This window comes from Cygnus atratus, chromosome 12, assembly GCF_013377495.2.
Source record: "Cygnus atratus isolate AKBS03 ecotype Queensland, Australia chromosome 12, CAtr_DNAZoo_HiC_assembly, whole genome shotgun sequence".
Classification (NCBI taxonomy): Eukaryota; Metazoa; Chordata; class Aves; order Anseriformes; family Anatidae; genus Cygnus; species Cygnus atratus.
Genome location: NC_066373.1, coordinates 12384630 through 12408097, shown reverse-complemented (window position 1 = coordinate 12408097; position 23468 = coordinate 12384630). Strand labels below are relative to the sequence as shown.

Genomic DNA, 23468 nt, shown 5'->3' with positions numbered 1-23468 from the left:
AGTTTAGAGCTGTTGCCCCTTGTCCTATCACTACACTCCCTGACAAAGAGTCCCTCCCCAGCTTTCCTGTAGCCCCCTTTAGGTACTGGAAGGCTGCCGTAAGGTCTCCCCAGAGCCTTTTCTTCTCCAGGCCAAACATCCCCAGCTCTCTCAGCCCTTCTTCGTAGGAGAGCACCTCCGCTGGACCCGCTCCAACAGGTCCATATCCTTCTTATGCTGGGGGCCACAGAGATGGATGCAGTGTTCCAGGTGGGGTCTCATGAAAGCGTGCCATGTCATAGCAGGTGCACCTCTGAAGGGACTGTGCCCCATGGAAAGTCCATGCTGCAGCAGGGTTAAGGGTTCACTGCAGTGTTAAACTCTATGGCCTGGTCCAAAGGGGAAATGGGTGGAGACTGTAACGGCTACGCTTTTAAACTGTTGTAACCCACAATTTGAGTTGCATGTGTTAGGAAGTACTACAGCAAGAACAACTCTAACCAAGGAAGGACAAGCTTCACAATAAACAGTGCAAGTGCAGCAGTGACCTGATCTGAGGTGGCTTTGGCATGCAAAAACTCAACACAATGTACCACTTCTCCTGTCCTGAGTCAACACCATAACAGACAGAGGCCAAGTCATGAACTAAACAAACTCAATGTACATGTTATGGACATTTTATAGATGTTTTACAGGGGTGGTCCTCTCCAACCAGCATGGTTTCGCAGGTGTCTTGACAGCATTGCACTTTTGTAGATTAGTCTCATCTCTTCCCTACAGCATCCCTTCTGGCTGCTGTTGGAGCCCTTCTGGCCCCAAGTTGTGTTTCCTGAGCCATGAGCAAGTCTGCACTGCTGTCTTGCTTGGCCTTGGTTGCCATCAGCCACTTCCAAAGGTTGCTTGCTGCTTGCCTTCCTCAGCTCTGTTGTCCTGCAGCTGATCCTGGTCCTTCAGCTCTCTTTGCTTGTATCAGCTGTCTCCTTTCCAAGTAGCCTGGAAGGAAAAGAGGAAACTCCAGTCTTGCTGGTTCCTAATGGCAATTCTGCTCATGGTGCCGCTTTGCTTCTGCTCAGCAGCAGGAGCAGGCAAGTCTGTACAGTGCAATTGCTTGCATGGGTGATGACACCCTCAATAACACCTTCTGCAGTGGGTCTGAGTCTAACGCCAACCAAATCCACACCCAGCAAGCTTATTTCTTTCTCCGCGGCCACAGACTTCCCACCAAGAGGGAAGGAACCATCACTGCTTTTTCCTCTCCATGCTCTTTCACCTGAAAGCACATCTTCCGATCTTAGAGCCCCTTTGGCATCTTCCAGTTGCTGGCCCAGATATCTCTTTGGCGAGTGCCAGACCTAGAATCACCCACATGCACAGGGAATAGCCAGCTCTGTCCCTCTGCCAGGCTGAGCGGGGCTCGGCAACGGATGTGTGTTTTGGCCACATCCAGATGTGACAGATCCATCCCCACTACTTTCCTCTTTGTATCTCCTCTCCCCACTTAAATTCAGGTTGCTCCAATTCCTCAGCTAAGCACATCCATTTTGGCTGAGACTTTTTACATGGTGGTTCTTCGTTTCCTTTAGCACATTACTCACGTCTGCCTTCTATGTCCCCAGGCTGGTCTGGGCTGCAGGAGCCTTGGCTTTTTGGGCACCTGTTGGTCTGCTAGGCATCCAGAATTGTCCTCCTGTGGATAATAGGTGATGGAGTGAGGACAGGAAGATGGGTGAGGGCTGTGGGCTTGGTGCCCAGCAGCAGGAGGATGGGGCTGCGGGGAGCTGGGGGACTTCTCTGCTGGCTCCTGGGTGAAAGCATGTATACAACTTGAGCCTGCTGCAACCTCACTGCTACAAACAGAGCTCTGCCCTCCCTCTGCACCCAGGCTGGGCTTCAAAAGGTCTTAGATTATCATCCCCTGGTTCAACTGTCCCAAACTCACCTCCCATATCAGGAGATCACCAGCCACAGCCCAGATTTGGACCTGCTTAAGTCCCTTCCATTTCCTGGTTGTGTTTCCAAGTGCTCTTCTGAGCTCTGAGTGGAGGTTACTCTTCTCTGGTTGCACAGATTTGGGAGCTGGGGCTTTATTGAAGTCAAGTCTCGGTGAGCAGGCAATGCAGGAGACATGTGGCCCCCCCACTATGCCCACCCTGGTCCCCCAGCTCTGCACAGGGCAGGAAAGGTGCCAGGGCTGCTGCTGACAGCATCGCTGTCCCTGTGGGTGCCCAAAACCACACCCTGGGCTGTGCCCATGCTCCCATCACGCCAAGCAGGTGACAATCCCGCTGGGCGCATCCTGTTTGTCACCACCGTGACTGTCTCACCACCTTGGGGATGGCCGCGCTGGCTCGGAGCGTCCTGGTGACGGGGTCCAACCGTGGCATCGGGCTGGAGCTGGTGAGGCAGCTCGCCGCCAGCCCCCAGGCCCCCCAGCACATCTTCACCACCTGCCGGGCCCCCGATGGTCCAAGAGGGAAGGTCAGTGCACGGGGATGTCCCCAGGCCAGGTGAGCAAGGGGCATTGCAGTCCTCACCACCCTGCTGGGTCTCCGCTGGATCTGGTCCTGGCTGGGAGTGGGCTTGGCTGGGTGGTCCAAGGATGGAAGGAAGGCAGGCTGAGCCCAGGGGGTGCCCATGGCCCTGGTGCTTGCTCCTGACAGTGATGATGGCCAGCTGTCCCCTTCTCCCTGCTGGCATCACCCAGGCTGGGAACAGCCCCGATCCCAGCAGCACCCCTTCACCTGGTAACTCCCCCAGCAAAAGCAAAGCCACCACGGTCTGCTCTGGCTGGGGTGTCCCATGTCTGGGATGGGTGGGAACCTATGGCTGCGACCACAGCGGTGCCACTGGTGACTTCTAACCCCCTGCTCCATCCCTTTGTCTCCACACCCTGCGAGAATTATCCGCTCAGCACCCCAGCATCAGACTGGTCCAGCTAGGTATGGTGCAACCTCCCTGCCTGCGCTGGGCATGCTCCTGGCACTCTGCTCGCCGTGGGGATGGGAACAGGGACAGCTGTGCCAGACGTTGGTGGTGGCAGCCTGGGAATGCCTGGGAATGTCTGGCAAAGCTTCCCACAAGCAGAGCCGTCCTCTGGCCGGGTGCCATCAAACTGGCTTCAGAGGGAGGCAGAGGTGGGTCCAGACCAAGTTTCGAGGGAAAGGCATGAGATCTGTTCTCCAGTTTGCCTAGCATTTTGGTTTGGGACACACAGGTTCACAAACCAAACAGTTTCTGAGTAGCAGGGTTGGGTTGGTGTCTTTTTGGAAGTGGCCATGGTCACATTTCCTTTGCTATTGATAAAAGGAGAGAAAAGAAACAGGCTAAAAGGATACACACGGGAAATGTGGCCATGCGCTGGTGTTAGCATCCCAGGTTGCTGCTCAGGCTCAGAGGCATGCTCCTTTTTGGGATGTCTGCCAGATTCGGTGACAAACAGACCCGGAGAGGGCAAGGACTTGGGGAAGGAAAAGGAGAGCAGAGAGGAAGGCATTTCATGTTGCCAAAGCTGGGGGTTCATCTGCAGGGAGCTTCCACGGATGGAGGCTCTCGGGAGAGGACAGAGCAGGGGTGAAGTGTTGCATCTGTGGAGGAAAAAGGAGCACCAGGCTGAGGAACGTGGTCTCCTGCAATGTGTCTCAAGGGGCAGACGAGCAAGGTCTGCTCGCAATTGCCATCACTGTACTCAGGGAGGTAGGAAGCAGCCAGCACTTCTAAATACTTATGAGTATTTCCTTGGAGCGCCCATGATAAGAAAACCAAATGAAGGAAATGCAAATACTACATCAGTTTCTACCTGACTATTAATTTGTTAAAAATCACTATCAGCCTAAGGTTCACTTGAATCCTCCTGACTTGAACCTAAGTTCAAGTGAATTTTTAGCATATCTTAACAAAGAAGGCATCCCTGAAGTCAGTCTTTACTAAAAATATCTGCAAATCTCTCTCTTATAATTGAATAGATTAATGAAGTAGAAAATCTTCTTTGTAATAAAAAATTAGCGTCTCCAAAAATACCTGTGAGCCCCAACTGGCATTATGTGTTAGGAAAAGCAAACTTACTTTGCTCACTGAAGCATAAAGGAGACATCTCAAGGGGTTGTCCACGGAATGAAAAACCTTTCCAAAAACACATGCGCTCCAAAAAACAGGCTATAAAGTCCCAAAATAAGCTAAACAAACCAACCAAACAAACCAAACTCCATCTTAAGGAATGGTTAACTTCAAACCGATAACAGTAGTGCTCTTTTCAGAAAGGAAAGAAATTAACTCTAAAATGGGTAAGTCCTGTCACATTCTTTCATTCTCCATTTCTATCTTTCCCTTTCTAATCCCTTCATTTCTTCCAGCTGAAAGACGAGTCTTCTGGGTGTGCACATGGCTTGTAGGCACCGTTTCAGCCGTTGTGGAGGGGAGATAAGAGGTTGCCTGAGGCTAATTTGGCTGGTCTAGCAATAGGAACACACTTGTCCTGCACGCCTGGCCCCATTCTCCCTTGGAGCAATGACTTGGCCAGTCCAAACACAGAAATTAATCATTCACCCCAGCCAGTGGGCAATCCCTTGCATGTGGTGGAGTGACAGAGTCCAGAGCTCCGCTTATCCATTGCCCAAAAAGAAGTCACCGGAAAGTGTGCAGTGAAGTGTCATGAAGCTGATCATACATGAAATGTTCGTGCTGAAATGTCCACGCTGAAATGTCCATGCTGTTGTCATGAATTCCACGGCTGCTTCCCCAGCAGCCTGGCAATGAGTTGGCTGGGGGAAGGCTTTCGGTGCCAGCAGCATCAACCCCGAGCTGACCGGCACCTGAACACGTTTGGGCTCTCGCTCTGCATCCTCAGCACAAAAGTCAAAGTCCAAAATCACAAACAGCTCCGAATTCAAGCCAGGTGTTGAGAAAAAGATGCTGTTTTCATAAGGCAATGCTAATCTTCCAAAAATCTATGCTGCCCCGTGGATAATTAACTCCCACACTACAGCATTTCTCATCAAATCCAACAGACAATTTTCTCATCAAATTCCCCCCACAATGTTCTCATAGCACCTCCCCAAAGGCCTGTGCTGCTGAAGCAAGTCCCTGTCACTCAAACGCTTTAAAAGAAGACTCAAGGTCTTCAACTACCGCCATAAATCCACCAAACTGGTTAAAAATGCCAAGAAAAAGGCTTGTTCTGGTGCTCATCAGTTCAAGGGAAGAGCAGGCTGTCTTCAGCCCTGCCCACCCTTGCAAAGTCAGTCTTGTGCAAGCTTGAGAACAGAAACATTCAGGGCAGGGGGGCAATAAGAGAGCCAGTTCCCCAAATTCTCCCCCCAGCAGGCTCATCAGATCAGCACTGCAAAGCATGCGTGCAGGAATGTGTGCACAGGGGCTTGGGCTCAGCATACAAGCACAGCCCAAGGTGCCCATGCACATGAATATTCATGGAGCTTACGGGCTCAGTGGTGCACTTATGATATAAAAAAGCAATACAGATGTTAAATGTTGGTCTAACCGGCCCATTTCACATGTGTAATGTGTTCACGTGACCCCTTTTAAATGAACAATGGACGTTTCTTTGGAGAAAGTACTCATCAAGTGATGCAGATCCTGACAAGCAAATCCAAAAACTCAAGCAACCAAACACCAACTTAAAAAATACCACCCCTACTGGTTTCATGAAAAAGGGGCAATTAAATCTTAGCAGGGTTTCAAAGAGATCCAAACAAGTGCTTATCCCTGTTATAAAAATTTCAGGAAAATCGGTAATTCTGGTTGCTGGAGAGGGCTTGAACACACAGCCTGGGCCGGAGCATCTGTAGAAGAGGGGAGGCTGAGAATCAGTCTGCAAGTAACTGCTGCAAGTCCTGGGAAGCGGTGGTGTGGAAGATCAATTTTAGCACAAATTGTTAAAAAAAATAGAAAAGATCACTCTGAATGATCTGAGTGGATATCATCCAGGAAAGATCTTTGTGTAATTCAATAATAAAATGAATCTGTCCCCAATACATTAGCAGCCCCAATAGCCGCTGTGCAATACAGAAGGACACTCTTGGTGTATTACATTACTCATATTGTTTCTCCAAAAATGCTGTCCATCACTAAAACCTGTACACTCGGCCGTGGTTGGCCTCTAGTGGAAACGACGCATGAACTACATCTGGGAGCCTCCGCGTGCAAGGACCAAGCACCTCTTATAAAATAACCCCTCATGCAATCATAACTTCCTTGAATACACGAAGCAAATATGGTTATGTCCTTCTTTTTGCCCCGGCAGACACAGTGGACCTGCCCAGCATCCGCAGGGCCGTGCAGGTGGTGGAGTCTTGTCTGGAGGGCCAGGGCTTGAACCTGCTCATCAACAATGCCGGCATCGGCTCGCACGCCACGCTGCAGTCTGTGGACTCGCAGGAGATGCTCGCTGCATTTGCCACCAATGTGCTCGGGCCCCTCCAGGTTGCCAAGGTATGTGAGGGCTTTTGGGGGTTCTCCTGCCCAGGGAGATGCTCTCCTGGGTGGAACGAGCCACACTGATGGGAACAGGGCCATGGCTGGGGGAGCAGGGAGGCTTGAGGAGCAGCATCTCCCATGCTTTGTTCCTCCCTGGCTGGAGCTCCTGTCCTCCCTGCTGGCTTTGGCTTCACCTAGGAAAGGTTGGAGCTGAGGGGGCCTTGCCCATCCTTGGGGCACCCTCCTTACCCACTGCCCTTCTGCCTGGGGTGTCCGTCCAGCTGCTCCTCCATGGTCTGCAGCCATGGTGTGAGCACTTTCAGGGCAGGCCTCAAACCCAGGGTCCGTATTAACAGTGCAGGTGTCCTTGTGTCAGGAATTCCTGCCACTCTTGGAGAAGGCGGTGAAAGGTGCACGGAAGACAAGGCTGAGCTGCAGCAGGGCTGTGATCGTCAACGTGTCCTCCAAAGTGGGCTCCTTAGGGCTGTGCCTCAGGGTGCTGGAGGCCCCCATGTACCCGTACCGTGCCAGCAAGGTGAGGGGCCGGGGGAGGCGCTGGGGATGCTTCCCCACGGAGGGGAGCTCATGGGACCCCCCCACCTGCCCCAGGCCACCCATCCTCGGCCTGGTCCTCCAAGGGTGAGCATGCAGAGCGCCAGCCCAGGCTGTGCCCATGCTCCACTGCAGGGCAAAGCCCCATTTCCCACCTCCACAGCCCTTCAGCTGCAAAATATCTCCCTCCCGCCCACACGTACCCAGCTCCCCCAGCCCCGTGTGGTGCTGGCATGCCTGTGCCTCTTCCAGGCTGCCCAGAACATGGTGACCAGGTGCCTGGCTGCAGAGCTCAGGGACAGGGGGATCTTGTGCACGGCGATCCATCCCGGCTGGGTGAAGACGGACATGGGGACAAAGCAGGTACCGTGCTGTGCAGGGAAGGGGCAGCGGTGCTGGGTCCTCTGCTGCTCGGTGGAGATGAAGGCCTGGGAACAGCTCGGAGGTCCGCCCCCACAAGCACCCTGCCTTGCTCCAGCTGGGAGGAAAGGGCACAGCAGCACCTGTGCACCCTCCAGCCTGGTCAGACCCTGCTGCTCTCGCTGCCCATCATTGGCCGTGGCAGTGACACCAATCCTTGTCCTCTTCTGCAGGCACCCATGACGGTGGAGCGCAGTGTGCAGGGCATCCTGGCGGTGCTGGGCAGCCTCTCGCAAGAGACCTCCGGTGCCTTCCTCGACTGGGAAGGGAACAGCCTGCCCTGGTGACAGCCAGCTCAGCACCCCCCCGTCTCTCCTGCCCACCCATGGACACAGGAAGCAGTTTCTCCCCCTTCCACACCGCACGTGTGGCTACGCAGCGCCCTGTACCCCAACTCTGCCCATGCCAACTGCCTCTCGCTCCATGTCCTTGGACACCTCAGCCCCTGCGGGGACCCCTTGCCGGCTGGATCCTGTGCCCCTGCCTCACTTGTGCTGCCCCCAGAGAGTAATTTCCAGTGGGACACACGTGGGTATCCCCAGTATGGGCAGGGGACAGGAGCAGTGGGCACTGACACACACACAGATGAGGAGTGGGACCACACGGGAAGGGGCTGCCCTCTGCAGGCTCAGTGTGGCAGAGCCTGTCGAGCACACAGACAGATACGGATGGCAGCACTGCTGCTTTCAGACAAAGGTTTATTGAGGGTGTGGTGGAGGTTGGGAAGCAGCAGAGGGGCTGCTGCCAGGATCTGGGCATGAGGCTGGTGCAGTGTGTCACCAGGGCACAACTTTCCCTTCCCAGTCGAGAAAGGTCCCGGTGTCCTTCTCGGAGAAGGAGGAGATCACCTTCAGCATCCCTCCTACGCTCTCATCTACTGTCACGGGGGGCTGCAGGGGCAGAGGAAAAACATGATGGTGTGTGCCCAAGGGCTGGCCAGGGTCTGCCCTGGAGCCTGGCCCGCAGAAGGCAACAGCTCAACCAAGGGGGAAGTGGAGCCAGGGGAAGAGGGGCTGAGCAGGGCACCCAGGTGATGGGGCCGCCAGAGCTCACTGCAGGGTCCCGGGGCAGGGAGAGCTGCCCACAGTGGTGCCGGAGCAGGCAGGGAGGTCACGCTCTGTAGCTCGGGGTGACAACAGCCTCCCATGGAAAACCAGCACAGGGGCTCGGATGGACCCCCCGTGGTAAAGCTCCTACCGTGTCTCCGGCTGTGTTCCCCATGTCCGTCTGCACCCAGCCAGGATGGAAAGCAGCACAGAGGATGCCATGTTCCCGGTAGCCCAAGGACTGGCACTTGGTGAGCATGTTCAGAGCAGCCTGCAAGGAGACACCGCAGGGATCAGGGTGGGGAGGAGAAGGTGCCTGCATGGTGACACCTGCAGACCCCACAGCCGGGGCAGGCAGGGCCAGTTCCCTGCAGCAGCTCTGTCCTATGAAGATCCTCTGTGATTAGGTCTGGGACCAGGCACAGGAATGTGCCATGGGAGGGAAACGGTGACTGACTGCAGCTCAGCCGCAGCGGTGAGAGTTGCAGGGACTGAGGGGAAGGTTGGGAGGCGTGCAAGATTGTTCAGAAGGGAAAATGTCCAGGTTCATGCCCAGCAGTGTGGCAGTACCTTGCTGCAGCGATATGAGAGAGCTTCTCTGTACTCCCAGAGATAGACATCCTGAATGGAGCCAGCATAGCTGGACATGTTGATGATGGCTGCCTTGCTGCAGCTCAGCCCCGAGCCCAGGCTCCCCTGGGCAGCCTTCTTCAGCAGGGGCAGGAATGCCTATGAGGAGAGGAGAAGCAGGGGGTCCACACAGAAGTGGTGCAGGGGAGAGGACCAGCTCCTTCCACAGCGGGCAGCGCTGCCACCAGCACTGCCAGCAGCCACCTTCCTCTTCCCCCTGCCCCTTAGCACCAGCCCCAGCTGGTTCCACCAGCTTCTTCTGGGAGCTCAGGAGTGCCGGGCCCATCACCAGCACAAGAGCAGAGCTGGGCCCTGTCCCAGCGGCCCTTTCCGTCCTCCTGGGAGGGCCGTGGGGCCGCAGGGCAGGGACGTTCCTGGAGCTCTGGTGAGGGCCTCACCTGGCTCAGCAGCAGGGGCCCAATGGTGTTGGTGGCGTACACCTGGGACATGTCCTCCTGTGTCTGGGTGTCAAGTGATTTATAGTGTGAAATCCCAGCATTGTTGATGAGGAGGTTGAGACCTGAGCCCTTGAGGTGCTCCCCAACGCTGGCTGCAGCTGCCTTGATGCTGGCGGGCTCGGTGACTTCTGCAGGGGCAAGGTGGGGAGGTGAGCACCCGATCCCCTTGGCGGCTGCCACCACGCGTGGTACTGGGGGTCGGAGCCCCCACCCCAGGGATATGGGAGGACATGGTATGGGCAGAGCGGGGAGCCCAGGCAAGGGACCCTCAGCCTTGGGGCACAGTCTGGGCACCTACCGAGTGGGACGATGACCAGGCTGGGGTGCTTGGAGGCCAAGTTCTGCAGCTCCTGCAAGAGTCGGGACAATGTGGGCATGGAGAGGCAGGGCCGGCTGCACAGAGGCCTTGTCCCAGCACTGCCTCACTCCCAGTGCCCCGCTCCCCACAGTTTCTGCGCATCCCGCGCACCCCACAAGCCATGTGTCTCGCCCTGCCCACCATGGCCATCACCTGCCCCAGCAGCAGAAGCTCCCTGCCTGGCTCCAAGGAGCCCTGGGCACCCTGGGCACAGCTCATCCCATGGCCGTCCTACCCCAGCTTTCTGTGCCATGAGACTGTGCCCAGGGCTGCAGCCCCGTGATGGAGACCCTCACGCATCCCCACCTCGCACCACGGGGCTGCTCCTGCACCGGGCACTGCCCTGCCCTGCTGTCCCCCACCGCCACCAGCCTCACCTGTGCTCGCTGTCCCTTGGGGTCCCGACAGGCTGCAAAGACCCACTCGGGTGGGTTTGGCAGCCCCAGCAGGTGCCGGACAAACCCCAGGCCGATTCCTCGGTTGGCTCCAGTCACCAGAATGGAGCGGACACGAAGCCCTACCATGCTGCTCCATCTGCCTCTGCACTGACTCTGTAGGTGCCTTTTAATCCTCAGTTATCTTGTATTTTCCCATAAGGGCTTGCATCTGCTCTTTGCTCTAAGGCAATCTTTGCGGTTCCCCAGCCTCTTGGCTTTTTCCACACCCTGGATCCACCTTTTCTGGTGCTGAGTGACAAAAGTGGTGCCCAGCGTCCTGTCCAGGCAGGGAATGCCCTGTGCTGCGGGTCTGGATATCCGGTGCTCACTACCAAGCCCTCTGACACACTCTCTCCTCTGCCCCACTGTCAGCAAGAAAGCTGTCTCCGCTCCCAAGGCCACAGCAGTGCAAGCATTCTCTCAGAGTCGCCGGCACTGGGCTGGAGTCACATTGCTGCTCTTTATACCTTCCTCTTCTCAGCTCCACCAAAACCTGAGCTGCTTGTTTTCAGGGCCAGAACTACAGCTGTTCCCGCATGGAGGGGCCTCCTCCCTCTTGGGCCACCAGCTTCTGTCCCTCATGGTCAGACAGGCAAGTACGGACGTGTGGACCATGTGCAGCACAATTATTGCCCTTAGTTTGTGCAACACCAAAGCCATGGGCGGGGACAGAGCAGCTAGGAGAGGTGAGTGCGCCTTATCTACCGTAACAGGCTGGAAAACCCAGGAACCCTTCCAGGTCTGACTGGAAACCCTCCCGAGCTGCCCAGAAGAGACCTTTTCCTGAGGGTCTGCTATACCAACCAGTCTGCTGTAGAGTTTAAGCTGGAAGCGTGATGGAACAAAAACACCCAGCACACAACAGACACCCAATCCCAGGGTGGTCCCAGTGCTCCTTGGCTCACATCTGTGCTGGTGAGGCAATGGGCTGACCTGAGCAGAGATGATGGACCGAAGTCCTAGCTGTCTTCCAAAGACAACATTTGACTGGTCATCACAGGACTTTTGGGGCAGGACCTCCTGCTGTGCCTAAACCAGTGGATGAGCACCACCAGTGTGTCCACACGGGTTGCTTAACAGCTTGCAGACAAGGATCTGAATGTAGCACAAGCTCCCCAGGTGTTTTCTGCTGCAGCACTGACCGCACTGTGCAAAAGTTGTAAGCGTAGGAGGTGTTCCTGGAGATGCAGAAATGGTCATGTAGGACAGTCTTCTGCACCTATCTAAGATAGTTAGGAGATATCGTGTAGATAGTTTAAGAAAATTAAGAACAGCAGATCATGTGTGTGCCACAGCAATCAGGCAGGACCGGCTGGGTGCAGGCTGGGGGAGTCTCCCCTGCCCCAACTGGAGATGCTGCTGCAAGAGAGACTCCTGTCACCATCTGCACAGCAACCAACCGTCACATTAAGAGATTTGCTTCTGTGTTAACTTCTGTGGAGGTCCCAATAAACTAGGTTGCTTGTGTTCTGAAGCTAAACACTTGTTGTCTGCTCCTCTGTGTGGCAGGAACTTGTGGCATTTCAGGGACAGCCAGTGCACGCTGTACCCAGCCGCGTCCCTCACCCCAGCCTCCAGACTGAGGGCCAAAGGAGGTCAACTGGGGCAAGCCATGACCCTCACAGCCCCAAGCAAGGAGGGACTTCAGCCTGGCGAGAGACCTTCTGTGCCGCCAGGCATCTTCCTGCGACACTTCATCTGTGAACAAGAAGCCGAGGGCCTGTGCTCGGCCAACAAAGGAACTCACCGTACTCTCTGCTGTGTCAGTGAGGTTCGCAAAGCCCTGCCTGGAGGAGGCATTTGCTGTCCCCTTGGCTTCCTCCCAGGTGGGCTTTGCTGCCTGACTGCAAGATTTGAGCACCTACATGGCATTAACATAAGAGGAGATGGCAAGCAGGGAGGACGATCCTTCCAGCAGGCGAACGCCCGTGGAGGACTGGTGCTAGGGCAGCTGAGGAACCCCTGGAAGCATGGGGAGATGTGTGAAAACACGGCATTTCAGCCATTTCAGGCTGGGTGTCAGGAAGAGGTTCTTCACCAAGAGGGTGGTGACGCACTGGAACAGGCTCCCCAGGGCCGTAGTCACAACACCAAGCCTGTCGGAGTTTAAGAAGCGTTTGGACTGTGCTCTTATTCATATGCTCTGAACTTTTGGGTAGACCTGTGTGGGGCCAGGAGTCGGACTCCATGATCTTTATGGCTCCCTTCCAACTCGGGAGATTCTGTAACTTGCTGAAGAACGACTAAACGGCAACCAGCAACGGCCCAACACCAGGAAAACACCGGCCGGTGCCGGGTCGCGGGGCCGGGACCGCGGGACGTCCCGAGGGCACAGCTCTGCCCCCTCAGCCCCGGGGCCATCTTCCCGCCCGCCCCGAGCCGCTCCGCCCCGGATGCGGCGGGGCCCGGCCGCGGTTTCTCTTCCTGGGCCACGGCGGTGGCGGGCGGGCTATGGCGGCGGCCGCTTGCTCTGGCGGGGCGGCCGCGACGCCGGGGGCCAGGTGAGGCGAGGCCGGTGCCCGGGTGGGCCTGGGCCGGCTCCGTGAGGAGGCTGCTGCGGCCGACGGGGACCGGAGCTCGGCTCCTTCTGTTCCTCCTCCTCCTCCTTCCGACCGCGGCGCCTCCTGTCGTCCCTCGCAGGTTCGTGTACGAGAGCAAGAACTTGTCCGCCCCCAAGGTGTACGTCCTGCAGCCGTGGATCGCGAGCCTGCTGGTGAACTACGAGCAGCGGGACGCCAGCGGGGACCTGCTGGCGGGGCAGGTGCTGCGGGTAGGTGCCGAGGGGAAGCCAAATTCCCGGCAGCCTGCCCAGCTCGGTGCCCGAGGGCTGGCGAGCCTTCCTCCTCCGCGTCTCCGGTTGGGTTTGGAGGTGGAGGAGCTCTGCCCTTCTCTGGTGTCTTGGCTGGGTTTTGCACCCCTGCATGTGCTCTCTCACACGGAGTCCGCAGCCTCCCCTCCTCTCTCCCGCCTCCCGCTCTGCTTTGCCGCCCCGCTGGGTGAGCGCGGGCAGCGGGTGCCGGGGGGTCTGGAGCCCCCTGCCCTACCTAGTGTGAGAAAAATCTCAGATAGTTTTCTTCAGACAGGATCTTTTGTGAAGCTATTTTATTCGCGATTGTAATGGCAGGTGTCCTGCCAGTTAGCACATTATAGTAAACAAAGCATAACCTTTTATTCCCTATTACCTGATGCCTGATCACCTCCCCTGTTTCCTCATTAGCTGAGTACTACAGGTTCACAAGCTACTCAATGCTCCTCTATACCATATATGTACAATTTTTCTTTTTTCAACTCTTTAATTTCTCCCTTTTCCCTTTTTTTTTTTTCCCCTTTCTTATGTTTTGAGAACCTGTGATCTTTGTTTTACTGTTCCCACACTGCTCATCCTGTTTTTCTCAAGCTTCTACCTTATTTTGGACCAGTGAGGCCTTCTACTCTCCACTTACCTACTTAGCATTTCTCCTTATTATGGCTACACAACTACCTTGGAATACAGAAAATTAGTTCTCCACTGCAAAAACACAACTTAGTTTCTCACACTGGGGCCTGGAGGGACCCCGAGCCGTTCCTCTCCCGAGTGGAGCTGTTCCTCTCCTCCTCCCGCAGGTCCTCTTGCCCTGTGATTCAGGCTGTGGGGCTCCTGGTGACAGGACCTGCTCCTGTGCAGCCCCTGGAGAGCTTTTGTGTTGAGGCTTGATCGGTGATCTGCCTGAAGTGTCAGGAGAAAGCCGTAATGAGGGAACCCTCGTCGGTCTGAGGCCTGCTGGGTGACATAAATGAGGAGGACACAACAGAGCTGAGTCGGTGCTGCTGACTCCTTTCAGACGGTGCTTGGAGGTGTGATGCCCTGCTAGCCCCTTTGTCTCTGCTGCCCAGCAGCAGCCCACTTTGGCCAGGGAGGAAGGGTGAGAGCTGCTTATGGATGTTTGCTCTTGCTCTTCCACCTCACAGCGAGCACTGTGGAGAAAGGTGGGCTGAATTATCATTAGCTGTGGACTTACTAATGTAGTCAGGTAACTACGAGTTGCGTGAGTAATGTGGTTATATTAATATATAGATAGCTGAATTACTAACTGGTATCCTCTGATGCTTCACAGTCCCCTCTGTGATGTGGCTAGTGGGCTGTGTTTTGGAGAGGTTGGATGAAGATGCTGTGAGACACCCAGCCGCGCAACTGGATGTGAGATTGGCAAGGGCAGGACATGCAGTTTCTTGTGCTCAGTTGTGATTATGGTCTGGCTGCTAGAGAGTTGTACCCTTACAGGAGAAGGATGGCAAAAGATGGATATTGTCTTTTTTTTTTTTTTTAATGGAAGTAGAGATGAGATGGGGAGAAAAACATGACTGCTAGAAGGAACACCCTGTGTTCCTGTTCCTGACCCCATCTGAAGATGGGGAGGTGGTGAAATCGCTGGTTCCCCGCTTCCTGGCCCAGTCCATGCTCCCTGGTGGGGGATCTTTTTCTCTGGGATCATAGAGACCCAGCTGTGAGTGAGCATCTCCCTGCTAGGGCTTGAGGAATTAATGGAGAGAGGTGCGTCAGTGTGACTACTCCAATCTGCAGCCACCTGAGTCCTGAGCAATTAATGAAAGTTGAGAGTGTTGAGCAGCCGAGCCTTTCCCCTGGTTGCTGTGGGCCCCAGTTATGCCTAACTTCTTCCTTACCTGTTTTGGACTTGTAACTTCCAAATCTACCATTTTTATTTTTATTTTTATTTTTATTTTTATTTTTATTTTCTAACCAGTCCTGTGAGCAGCTCTGTCTCTAGCTGGTGCCAGGGCTCTCGTGCAGCGCCTGCTAAGCCAGTCTGCCTCGGCTGGAAGTCGAACAGTTGCATATGGCAAGCGAGCACGGGGTGGCCAGGCTCTGGCCAGGAAGCTGAGGGGACGCAGCAAGCACAGACTGGTGAGCTGTTGAGCTGTCACGTCCTTGAACCCAGCAGTGAGCATAAGCCTGGTTGGCTTGTACAGGGAGGTTATGCAGTAGGAATGTCGGACTCACTGACAGCACAAGGTCCCAGCTGGCCACAACTGATCTTTTGAGCATGGTGGGCGACACTGCTCTCTATGCTGGTATTCAGAGTTGCTTCCCTTTGTCGCTTGGCTGGTGGATGATGGGGACAAGAGCATCTTAAACGACACGTGCACGTCTTTTGTCAGATGCCAGTGGCATTTGTGCATGGTGTGACGTGCGATTTCACGTCCCCTCTGTGAGTGAAGAACATGAACCAAACCATAGGTGTGTAACAGGGGACTGCAGTGCTTAGGGCAGGCCGGGACTGACCCACAGCTCCCAGCCTGCTTGTCAGGTATGTGTGGGACTTGGAGAAGCTTGTTGCACCCATCAGGGCTTGCATTGATCGAGTGTGTACATGGCTTAGTATCAGCTCAGGGTTGATACACCAGGAACTTTGTAATTCTGCTAGTTACTGTTGCTCTGTCTCTCCCTTTGCTTTGTTAGAGTGCATGTTGCAAGCCTGCCCAGTCCCTTTTGCTTGAATTCCTGCTGCTGGGTTGGGCAAAAAATGCTTGGTTGTGCCTTCTCTCCCCCCTTACTGTTGACCACTCTCTCACACAATGCAGCATGTCCCTTATCGTGTCTTGGTGCTGAGCGCATGGGCTCATGCTGGGCGCATGGGCGCATACAGCACCCCTTGGCCCGGGGGCAGTCTTTATCATCTGGCTTCACAGGGAATGGTGAACTTCTCTTCTAAAAGTCCATGCTCTCAGCCAGGCACGGTGTGCTCTCCTTGTTCACTGGAAAGTCTGTGGGTGACGTTGTTTTCCCCCCTCCCCAATGTTTTGATAGGTTTTGAGTGACTCAAGTGCTCCAGACCAAGCTGGAGCACTCCAAGATGCTGAACTACAAGTCTCAGATGGGTCCTACTACATCCGAGTGGTCATTACAGCTGAAGCTCTGCGGGCGGAAGAAAAGTGGGTTCTATCGTGACTCGGCTGTGGCTGGGACAGCAGCTCTCCGCAGCTGCTAGTGGGGCTCCTGCCTGGTCTTTTTTCAGGTTTTGTTAAGCCTAATCAGTAATGGGGTGGGAAATCTGTGTGAAAGAGGCAGCTGCTGCTAGATGGGGCCAGCTGCAACTCTGGCACTTGGTGCTCCAGTTATGGCTGGTTAGGAAGTGCAGGGATCGATGGCAGAAACTGTGATGCCATATTAACATGATCAGAAATGACTAAAAAGCCTTTGCGAAAGGAGTTGGAGTGTTAACCATGGTATCCTGGGCTGCTCCTTCAGTGCTAGCAGCTTTCCACAGCTTTCCTGTTTGGACATAACCTCTCTGTTTTTCAGCTGGGGCAGTGACTGGCTGGTTGCTGGTATCAGAGGCAAGGATAAAAAGCAGCTCTCAGCATTGTGCTGCGCTCAGTCCCTGACATTCGTGCTGAGAAATATTCCAGCATGCCCCCGTGTGGTTGGCATAGCTGTAAGGGGAACCCCATGATGTGTCTGGGTGGTCTGACTCCATTCTTCATCTCTCCAAGATGGTCCTTTTCTGCTCTTTTTCTAGCACCCACATTCATCTCAGACTTTCCAGCCTCGTTTGTAGAATTATCGTCTTGCAAAAGTACACAGTGTGTTTCCGGGAGGAGGCCAAGCTGGTGAGTGCCCTGCTGAATGGAAGTAACTTGCTGAGGCTGGAGGGTTGTTAGCAGGGCTGGGCTGGGTGCTCACCAGCCCTGAAGTGGGAGGGAGCAGAGCCGTGGCCTCTTGCCTGTGCCTCACGGGCTCCGTTTACCCCAACAGGAGGACTGTGAGTTTTATCTCACCGCCCATCAGTTCATCGTGCTGCCCATGGAGAGACAGAGGATGGATTCGTCAAACGGGTACGTCCAAGGTGCAGGCTGGGGCTCGAGCTGCTGGTTTGTGGGGCTTGTGCACCTCCCCAGAGCTGAGCAGCTGGTGTCTGCCACACAGCGCTGAAGCTGGGAGCCCTTGGCACAGCAGCGTGCACCAGCAGTACCAGGCTAAGAGATCTGCTGCTGCAACCTGGTTGTGACAGAGATTTTTTTGCTCTTTGACAGAGGAATGTCTGTGTTGGAAGCTTTGAAGGAACGCATGCATGGGAGGAAGTGCCACATCAGTAACTGTCTTCTCTGTTGTTGCAGGAACCACGAGCCCTCTGTGCTACAGAAGATAAAGGAGCTCTGGCTGTAAGTACAGGGCTGGCGATTGCCAGGGAACATACACAGACACCACGATGAGAGCGTGCAGGCTCTGAATGTGGTGAGCGTGGGCTGGCAAGGGCAGGTACGTTGTGGCAGTTCCTTGTTAATCTGTGGGACTTGCTGCCCTGGGATGTGACAGAGCTGAGTAGAGAGTACAAAACGAGTCACTGTCATGGGTGAGAGCCTGCTGACACAGGATTCCACCCAGTGCTGATACTGACTCCAACCCCAGCCTCTTAAATGGCAGAGCTGGAAGAAAACACCTCTGGGGAATGTGTTCCTACCAGCCTGGGGCAGCGTGTCTAGGTGCATGTTCGTTCTTCTCTCTGGCCTCTCCCAGGGAGCCCCAGTCGTGGAGATCTGGAGGGGTCTCCACTGGTCTGTCCTCAGGAATGAGGCTCCTTCCTGGGTATTAGAGGGATACTGAGAGGAGCCTGGGGCTGGAACCGGCCCCAGCAGGGAATCCACTAGTTCCATGAGCCTTTTCTCCCAAGACTGAGTGCTCAATCTGTAACGCTCCGCAGCAGAGAGCTGTGAAGGGCTGCTGGCTTGCATGTGCCTTGGTCCTAACCATTTCTCTTATCCTTGGTCATTGCAGGAGGAGTCTCTCTCTGGGGACTGCTCCCAGCTCAGGTAAATAGTTGTGGGGGGCACACAGTGCTGTGGCTGCCTGCTGGGGGCTCGTGGCCCCTCCGAGCGTGGTCTGTGTTAGGCAGATGTAGCACAAACGCAACCAAATGTGCCAGTGAGCTGAATGACAGGGCACTGTGTCTGCCTCAGCCTGGCTCACCCTGCTTCTGCTGGCAGACTTGAGCCTGCTCTCGCCCCAGAGATCAGGGAGGGTCTGCCCTTGGCTGCTCAGATAGCAAGAAGCAGCATTGTGTGTGTTTCCTACAGGAGCCAGGCTCAGTCCCACCCACCCAGGGCACTAGCACAGAGCCGTGCTGCTAAGCCTAAAGCAGGGCACGTTGGTGTTAGCAGTTAAAACAGCACAGGCCGTTGCATGCCCGTGCTCGTGCTGCTGCTCCAAGCAGTGAGAGGCTGGAGAAATTGCCCCAGAGCTCTGCTTCAGGGGCTGCCCTTGGGCTGCAGCATGAAGGGCTCCTTGAGTTCCCCATTGCCCCTTCTGTTCAGGAAGCTGCCTGCATGTGTGAGCTGACTCTAGCTCTGAACACACCATTGGATTTCCTGTGGTCCTGGCGGGGTTGTCTGACCAGAAGCAGTGGTGTTATCTTTTTCCTATCTGCTTCCATGCTCTGCTTCTGAAATGGCTGCCTGATGTAATCCTTGTAGTATGTTAGGAAGGTATGTGAGGACCTCTGTGAATGGGGAGAAAAAATGCAGGAAATGCAGCTTTGTGTTTCCATGGGTTTCATCGCACCTGACAGTCATGCAACAGAAAGTAAAATCATTTGCAAATGAGGCTTGCCTGAACCGAGGTGTCCCTCCCACTAACATGTGTGTTGTTCTTGCTTCAGAGCCATCCATCTCACAGCTGATTGATGTGATAGGACAGAACCAGCTTGAGACTTTGAAGGAAAGTGCTGAGGAATGCTTGGATTTACAGGTGTCCAAAGAGACAGAGAAGGACAAGCTTCCTGTGACGCAGTGGGAGGCAGAACTCAAGAAAGAGGTCAGTGCAGCTGCTGTGAAGTGCCTGACGTGGAGCTCTCTCTGTGACTGTCTGAGGCAGGGCTGTGACAGCTCATGGTGGGGATCCTGCTCTGGAGGAGTGGGAGAAGGAAGGGGAAGAGCAGTGGGCAGAACCAGAGGTTTGCTGGAGAGCGAGATGGTGTTCAGCTGCCAGCTGTGGGTGAGCTCCTGTAGCTTGAGTGAGACTGAACAGCAAAAAACAAGTAACGTTTCTCATTTCAGCCACGTGAGGACATCTTCGTGGTCCCAGCCAACGTCCTGGTAATCCCTCCTGAGGAGGGGGTGGTTGATGGCGATGCTTCTAAGGCAGGTGAGTGCTGTGGCTTCATTTGGAGGGTAGGCAGGTCAGCAGTTCAAAACCCAATCAGGTGAAATAAGGGACTTTTTTCATGGTTATGGGCTGAGCACAACAGTTGGACACCTAGAAGGTGGAATTTTGAAAGCTGCAGGCCCCAGGATTGCGGAACACCCTGAGAAGTTCTTCTGTAGGTCCTGAGCCTGCTTGGCACATTCCTTTTCTTGCTATCTCATTCCTCACACTGCTGAGGTGCTGGAAGTGCTGCCAGGTGCCTAAGATGTCTCTGGGAAGGAGAAAAGAATTCCTTTGCTCTGGCTGTGCAGTGTGCTGGTGTGTGAGCAGCAGTGTTCCTTTCATTGCAGATGCATGTGGAGCATCTTCTGAGAAAAGCAGCTATGACAGGACGGTGCCAGGCGACCAGACTGTCATGTCGCAGCCCAGCTGTGAGTAGTGGGACATGCAGATCCCATCCAACCTCTTAATATTTTCCTCTGAAGTCTGCTCAGCCCCTTTTGTCCTTGCATTAAGGAGAGGAGGTACCAGCAGGGCCAGGTCTCTGGAAGACCAGGACTCCCAGCATTGAGTGAGCAGGGAGCAGTCCCATTCCTGCATCCTGTCCTGGACAGTGCAGGCTCTGTTCCAGACACAGCAGAAGAGTGCACCTGTGTGTCCCTCATGGAGACCAGGTTCACAGGTCACAGACCATGAGCAGCTCCCATGAGGTTTCTTACCTGTCAGGCTCTAGGGTGGAGAAGGTGGCAGCTGCAGTTACTGGGAGCTGTGGGCTCCAGCTGTGGCTGCCTGGCTCTGATTTTGCCCCAGCAGCGAGAGGCGGGTCACTCTGCTAGTCCCACAAAAGAAAGGAAGGGGTGTAGGGGAAGGCTTTCCTCCTGCCTGCCTGCTCTCTGGGCACTACCTGGCTCTCCACTGCCTGGATGAGGTCTTGGTCTGCACAAGCTCAGAATTCTTTTCAGCTGTTGCAGGGTTGGGAGTAGACAACAGCTTTCTTGGTTCTGCACAGAGAAATCACTCGCCAAAATCACTTTTCTGCAGCTGCAGAGTCAACAGTGGTGTCAGGGAGCTCAGAGGCATCGCTGGACAATCCTTGGAACATGCTTCCCACGATGTCTTTAACTCTGACCTCTTCAGAAGGTGAGTCTCCGTGCTGTGTGGAGCACACGCACTTTGCTGGGAGCGGACAGTCCCTCTCCTGTTGCCGCATGAATGCACAGCTCCTCCTTGGCTCTGGCTTTCTTTCCCCTGGCTAGAAAGTAGTGCTGTGCCGATCTGGTGTCCCCAGTGGTCCCATTTTCCTGTACCTGCCTTGTTGCAGCTCTGATGCTCGCCTGCCCTGTCTCACGTACTAGGACAGGTTCTGCTCCCGTGTGTTACCACCAGCAGCGTGCCCCTTGCCAACGTGACTGTGGTTTTTTTTCTCTTTTACCAGAGCAGTCCTTTCAGCACAGTTCTCCGTGCAGGCCGGAGGCCCAGCAGGATGTGGCTGCTGACAGCAACACCCCTGACCTGCTGGAATCGTGTAGCCGTGACTCTCCCCAGGGCTTGCTGCAGGCTGACCCGGTGCAGACTTCATCTCCCTCGCTGCTCTCCTCGTATGGCAGTATCAGTCCTGTGAAGGCTGGCACGAGCCGGGCAACATCAGCTGCAGAGGCAGCCTACACCTCCCCCTGTGCTGCTCGAGGCCCGCTGGTGTCAGGGGACTCCCAGGCCAACCTGCCGTCTCTCTCTCCAGCTTTTCCTGTCCTGCCCGGCAGCCACCTAGTATCCCATACCGAAGGGGTGCCTCACCGGGAGCAGGCAGACTCCAGTGGCACAGCTTTCCCTCCAGACATGCTGAAGCATCACCTGGCTCATGCCAGGACCCAGGGAGGAGAAGCCCCAGAGGAGGGCAGGAAGGCCGCGGGTGCCAAGAGGAAGCTGTTGGTGGGAGGTGGCCTGGCACTGCCTGGCGGGCGTAGGTCCCTCAGTGGACTGCAGCAGAAGCAGCCTCGACGAGGTGCCTCGTGGGGCGCAGGGGGGGAGGTGCGCAGGAAGCTGGAGTCCATGAGCACAGAGGGAGCAAAGAAGATCAGAAGGGAGGAGCACAGGCCACAACGCAGAGAGGAGTCCCCAGAGGAGGAAGAGGAGGAAGAGCAGGCAACCTCAGTGAGCGGCCCCAGCTCCAGGCCAGAGCAGCACAGAGTTCTGCAGCCGGTAAAGACGAAGCAGCTGGTGGAATCCCAGGGGCCTGACGTGGCCCCAGGGGAGCTTTGTGTTCCCTTGTGTCACACCCCCAAACCTTTCCTCATCCCTGTGATGGTGCCTGGCTCTGTGGGAGATGAGCAGCTGAAAGCAGGCATCAGCACAGGCTGTGGCCCCACCTGAGCCAGCCCTCCTGGCTCCTGGCAGGGCAGAGCAGGGCTGCGGGGTGCGGGGAGGACCCCTGACACCTGGGGCACTGGGTGAAGGGAGCTGGGTGGGACCCAGCCCTCTCTGGAGCCTCTTCCAGGTCTCCAGGTGAAATAAGAGTGGAAGGGCAGGAACTGAGGGAGGAAGGGAGGGACCAGAGTGTTTCTGTGGGCCTATCAAGCTGGCCAGCTGCATTCCAGCACCAAGCTCACTGTCCTCTTTGCTTCTGCAGTACGTGAAGGAGAGGCCGCTCCAGTACAAATACAAGGCCCCAAGCCCTGAGCTCTGTGAGCAAATAAGATCTGTCAGGTCAGTGCAACGACGGACCCTGCCATCTCCCCGCCCTGAGCCCTGTGGCCACAGCTAGCCACTGCTGTCACCCCCTAAGCCCGCTAGCCCCATGGCACCTGGGCACTCCACCTTGCAGCCCAGGGGGTCCCTCTGGCCTTTCCAGCTTCCCTGCACCGGGTCCTGAGCTTGTCCCTCCCCCCTGCAAGCCTGTCTGGGCACCGTTGTGTGTTCCCAGCTGGGTTCCCTTCTCATCCTGGCTCCCGTTTTGGTTTTGCAGGATCTCCGAGGCAATGCTGAAGTGGGCGTGCTGGATTCTCACAGACAGGGACGTGGATGCCTGAGCTGAGACCACCTGGAGCCCAAGTGTGCTCTGAGCAGCCTCTTGTCTCATTTCTTGATCGGTTCAGCAAACTGCATGGGAAGAGTAGGTGGGGGGAGGGTGAGGGGACCAAGACCCCCGTCCCTAAGGGGGGGGGCTGGCCTGGATCCAGAGACCCTGGGTCTAGCGCGGCCAGGGACATGACCTGCTGGAGGCCAGCACCCCCAGCCCAAAGAGGGGGAAGGCATCTGTTCAGGGACGCTGGAGCGCATGAGCTGGGCTCACTCCCACCTCAGTACCATGCTGTTCCTGTGATGTTCCTATCACAGCTTGGAGCAAACAGCCTGGCCTGGCACACAGGAACAAGAGGGAGCAGTTCCCCCTGTACCGTGGGTAGATACAGTTACAAGGCCCTGGCACCTGCTCCCTGTCCCAAAGCCAGTGCAGTAGTTTGGACATGTATCGATTGGTTTTGGTAGGGTTCTGCACAGTTTGTTAAAAAAAATATCCTGCAAGGTTATGCTGTAGAAATTAAAAATAAAAGTCATATATTTTTTAAATACACAGCTCTTGTATTAAAAAAAAAATAGGGAAAGAAAAAAAAAGCATCTTGCTGCTTTGTCGTAAACATCGGTGCAGGTAATGCATTTGGTCCGGAGGTGGAGTGGAGGTGATCCGCTTGTGGTTGCCACAGGAGAAAGCCACTTGGTTTTGGGGTAACGCTGGTGACAGCTGGAGATCTGCAGGGACGGAGAGGCAGATGTGGCTGGGTCACTCGAAGAGTAGCGGCTACGGAGCTGCGGTTTGAAGTGCGATGGCTTGTGGTCACGCTGCGAGAAGTGGAGGGCGCGTTGTCCCCATGAGCTGAGGAGCAGGAGGTGAGCTGGGGGCTGGTACGCGTGGTGACAGGGCCCTGGTAAAGCCTGCTAAAACTGTCTCAGCTGCTCCGCACCGCCAGGCTGCGAGCACCTCTGCCACCTGCTCTGCCTCCCAGATTCCTCCCTAAAATTGCCAGC

General features: G+C 55.4%; 3 protein-coding genes across 3 annotated transcripts; 2 read left to right on the top strand and 1 right to left on the bottom strand.

Annotated features, from left to right (window-relative positions):
- The first annotated feature begins 231 nt into the window (after positions 1 to 231).
- On the top strand, positions 232 to 7667 carry LOC118246494 (uncharacterized). The gene is given in 8 exon segments (XM_050713285.1): positions 232 to 249; positions 2024 to 2237; positions 2240 to 2457; positions 2867 to 2918; positions 6236 to 6423; positions 6785 to 6943; positions 7213 to 7323; positions 7554 to 7667. Coding segments are annotated over 8 exon segments (1074 nt in total).
- A 489-nt stretch (positions 7668 to 8156) lies between these two features.
- LOC118246606 (C-factor-like) lies at positions 8157 to 10396 on the bottom strand. The gene is made up of 6 exons (XM_035543819.1): positions 10250 to 10396; positions 9813 to 9864; positions 9455 to 9642; positions 8997 to 9155; positions 8578 to 8697; positions 8157 to 8270 (listed from the first exon to the last, which is right to left on the bottom strand). The coding sequence occupies exons 1-6, from the start codon at positions 10394 to 10396 to the stop codon at positions 8157 to 8159; spliced, it is 780 nt and encodes a 259-aa protein (XP_035399712.1).
- A 2309-nt stretch (positions 10397 to 12705) lies between these two features.
- Positions 12706 to 23029, top strand: LOC118246604 (uncharacterized). Its single transcript, XM_035543817.2, has 14 exons — positions 12706 to 12810; positions 12950 to 13079; positions 16116 to 16240; positions 16828 to 16918; positions 17064 to 17143; positions 17426 to 17470; positions 18084 to 18118; positions 18964 to 19118; positions 19361 to 19448; positions 19799 to 19879; positions 20490 to 20588; positions 20884 to 21647; positions 22075 to 22151; positions 22411 to 23029. Exons 1-14 carry the CDS (start codon positions 12761 to 12763, stop codon positions 22472 to 22474), a joined length of 1884 nt encoding a protein of 627 aa, XP_035399710.1. The 5' UTR covers positions 12706 to 12760; the 3' UTR covers positions 22475 to 23029.
- Positions 23030 to 23468: the final 439 nt, after the last annotated feature.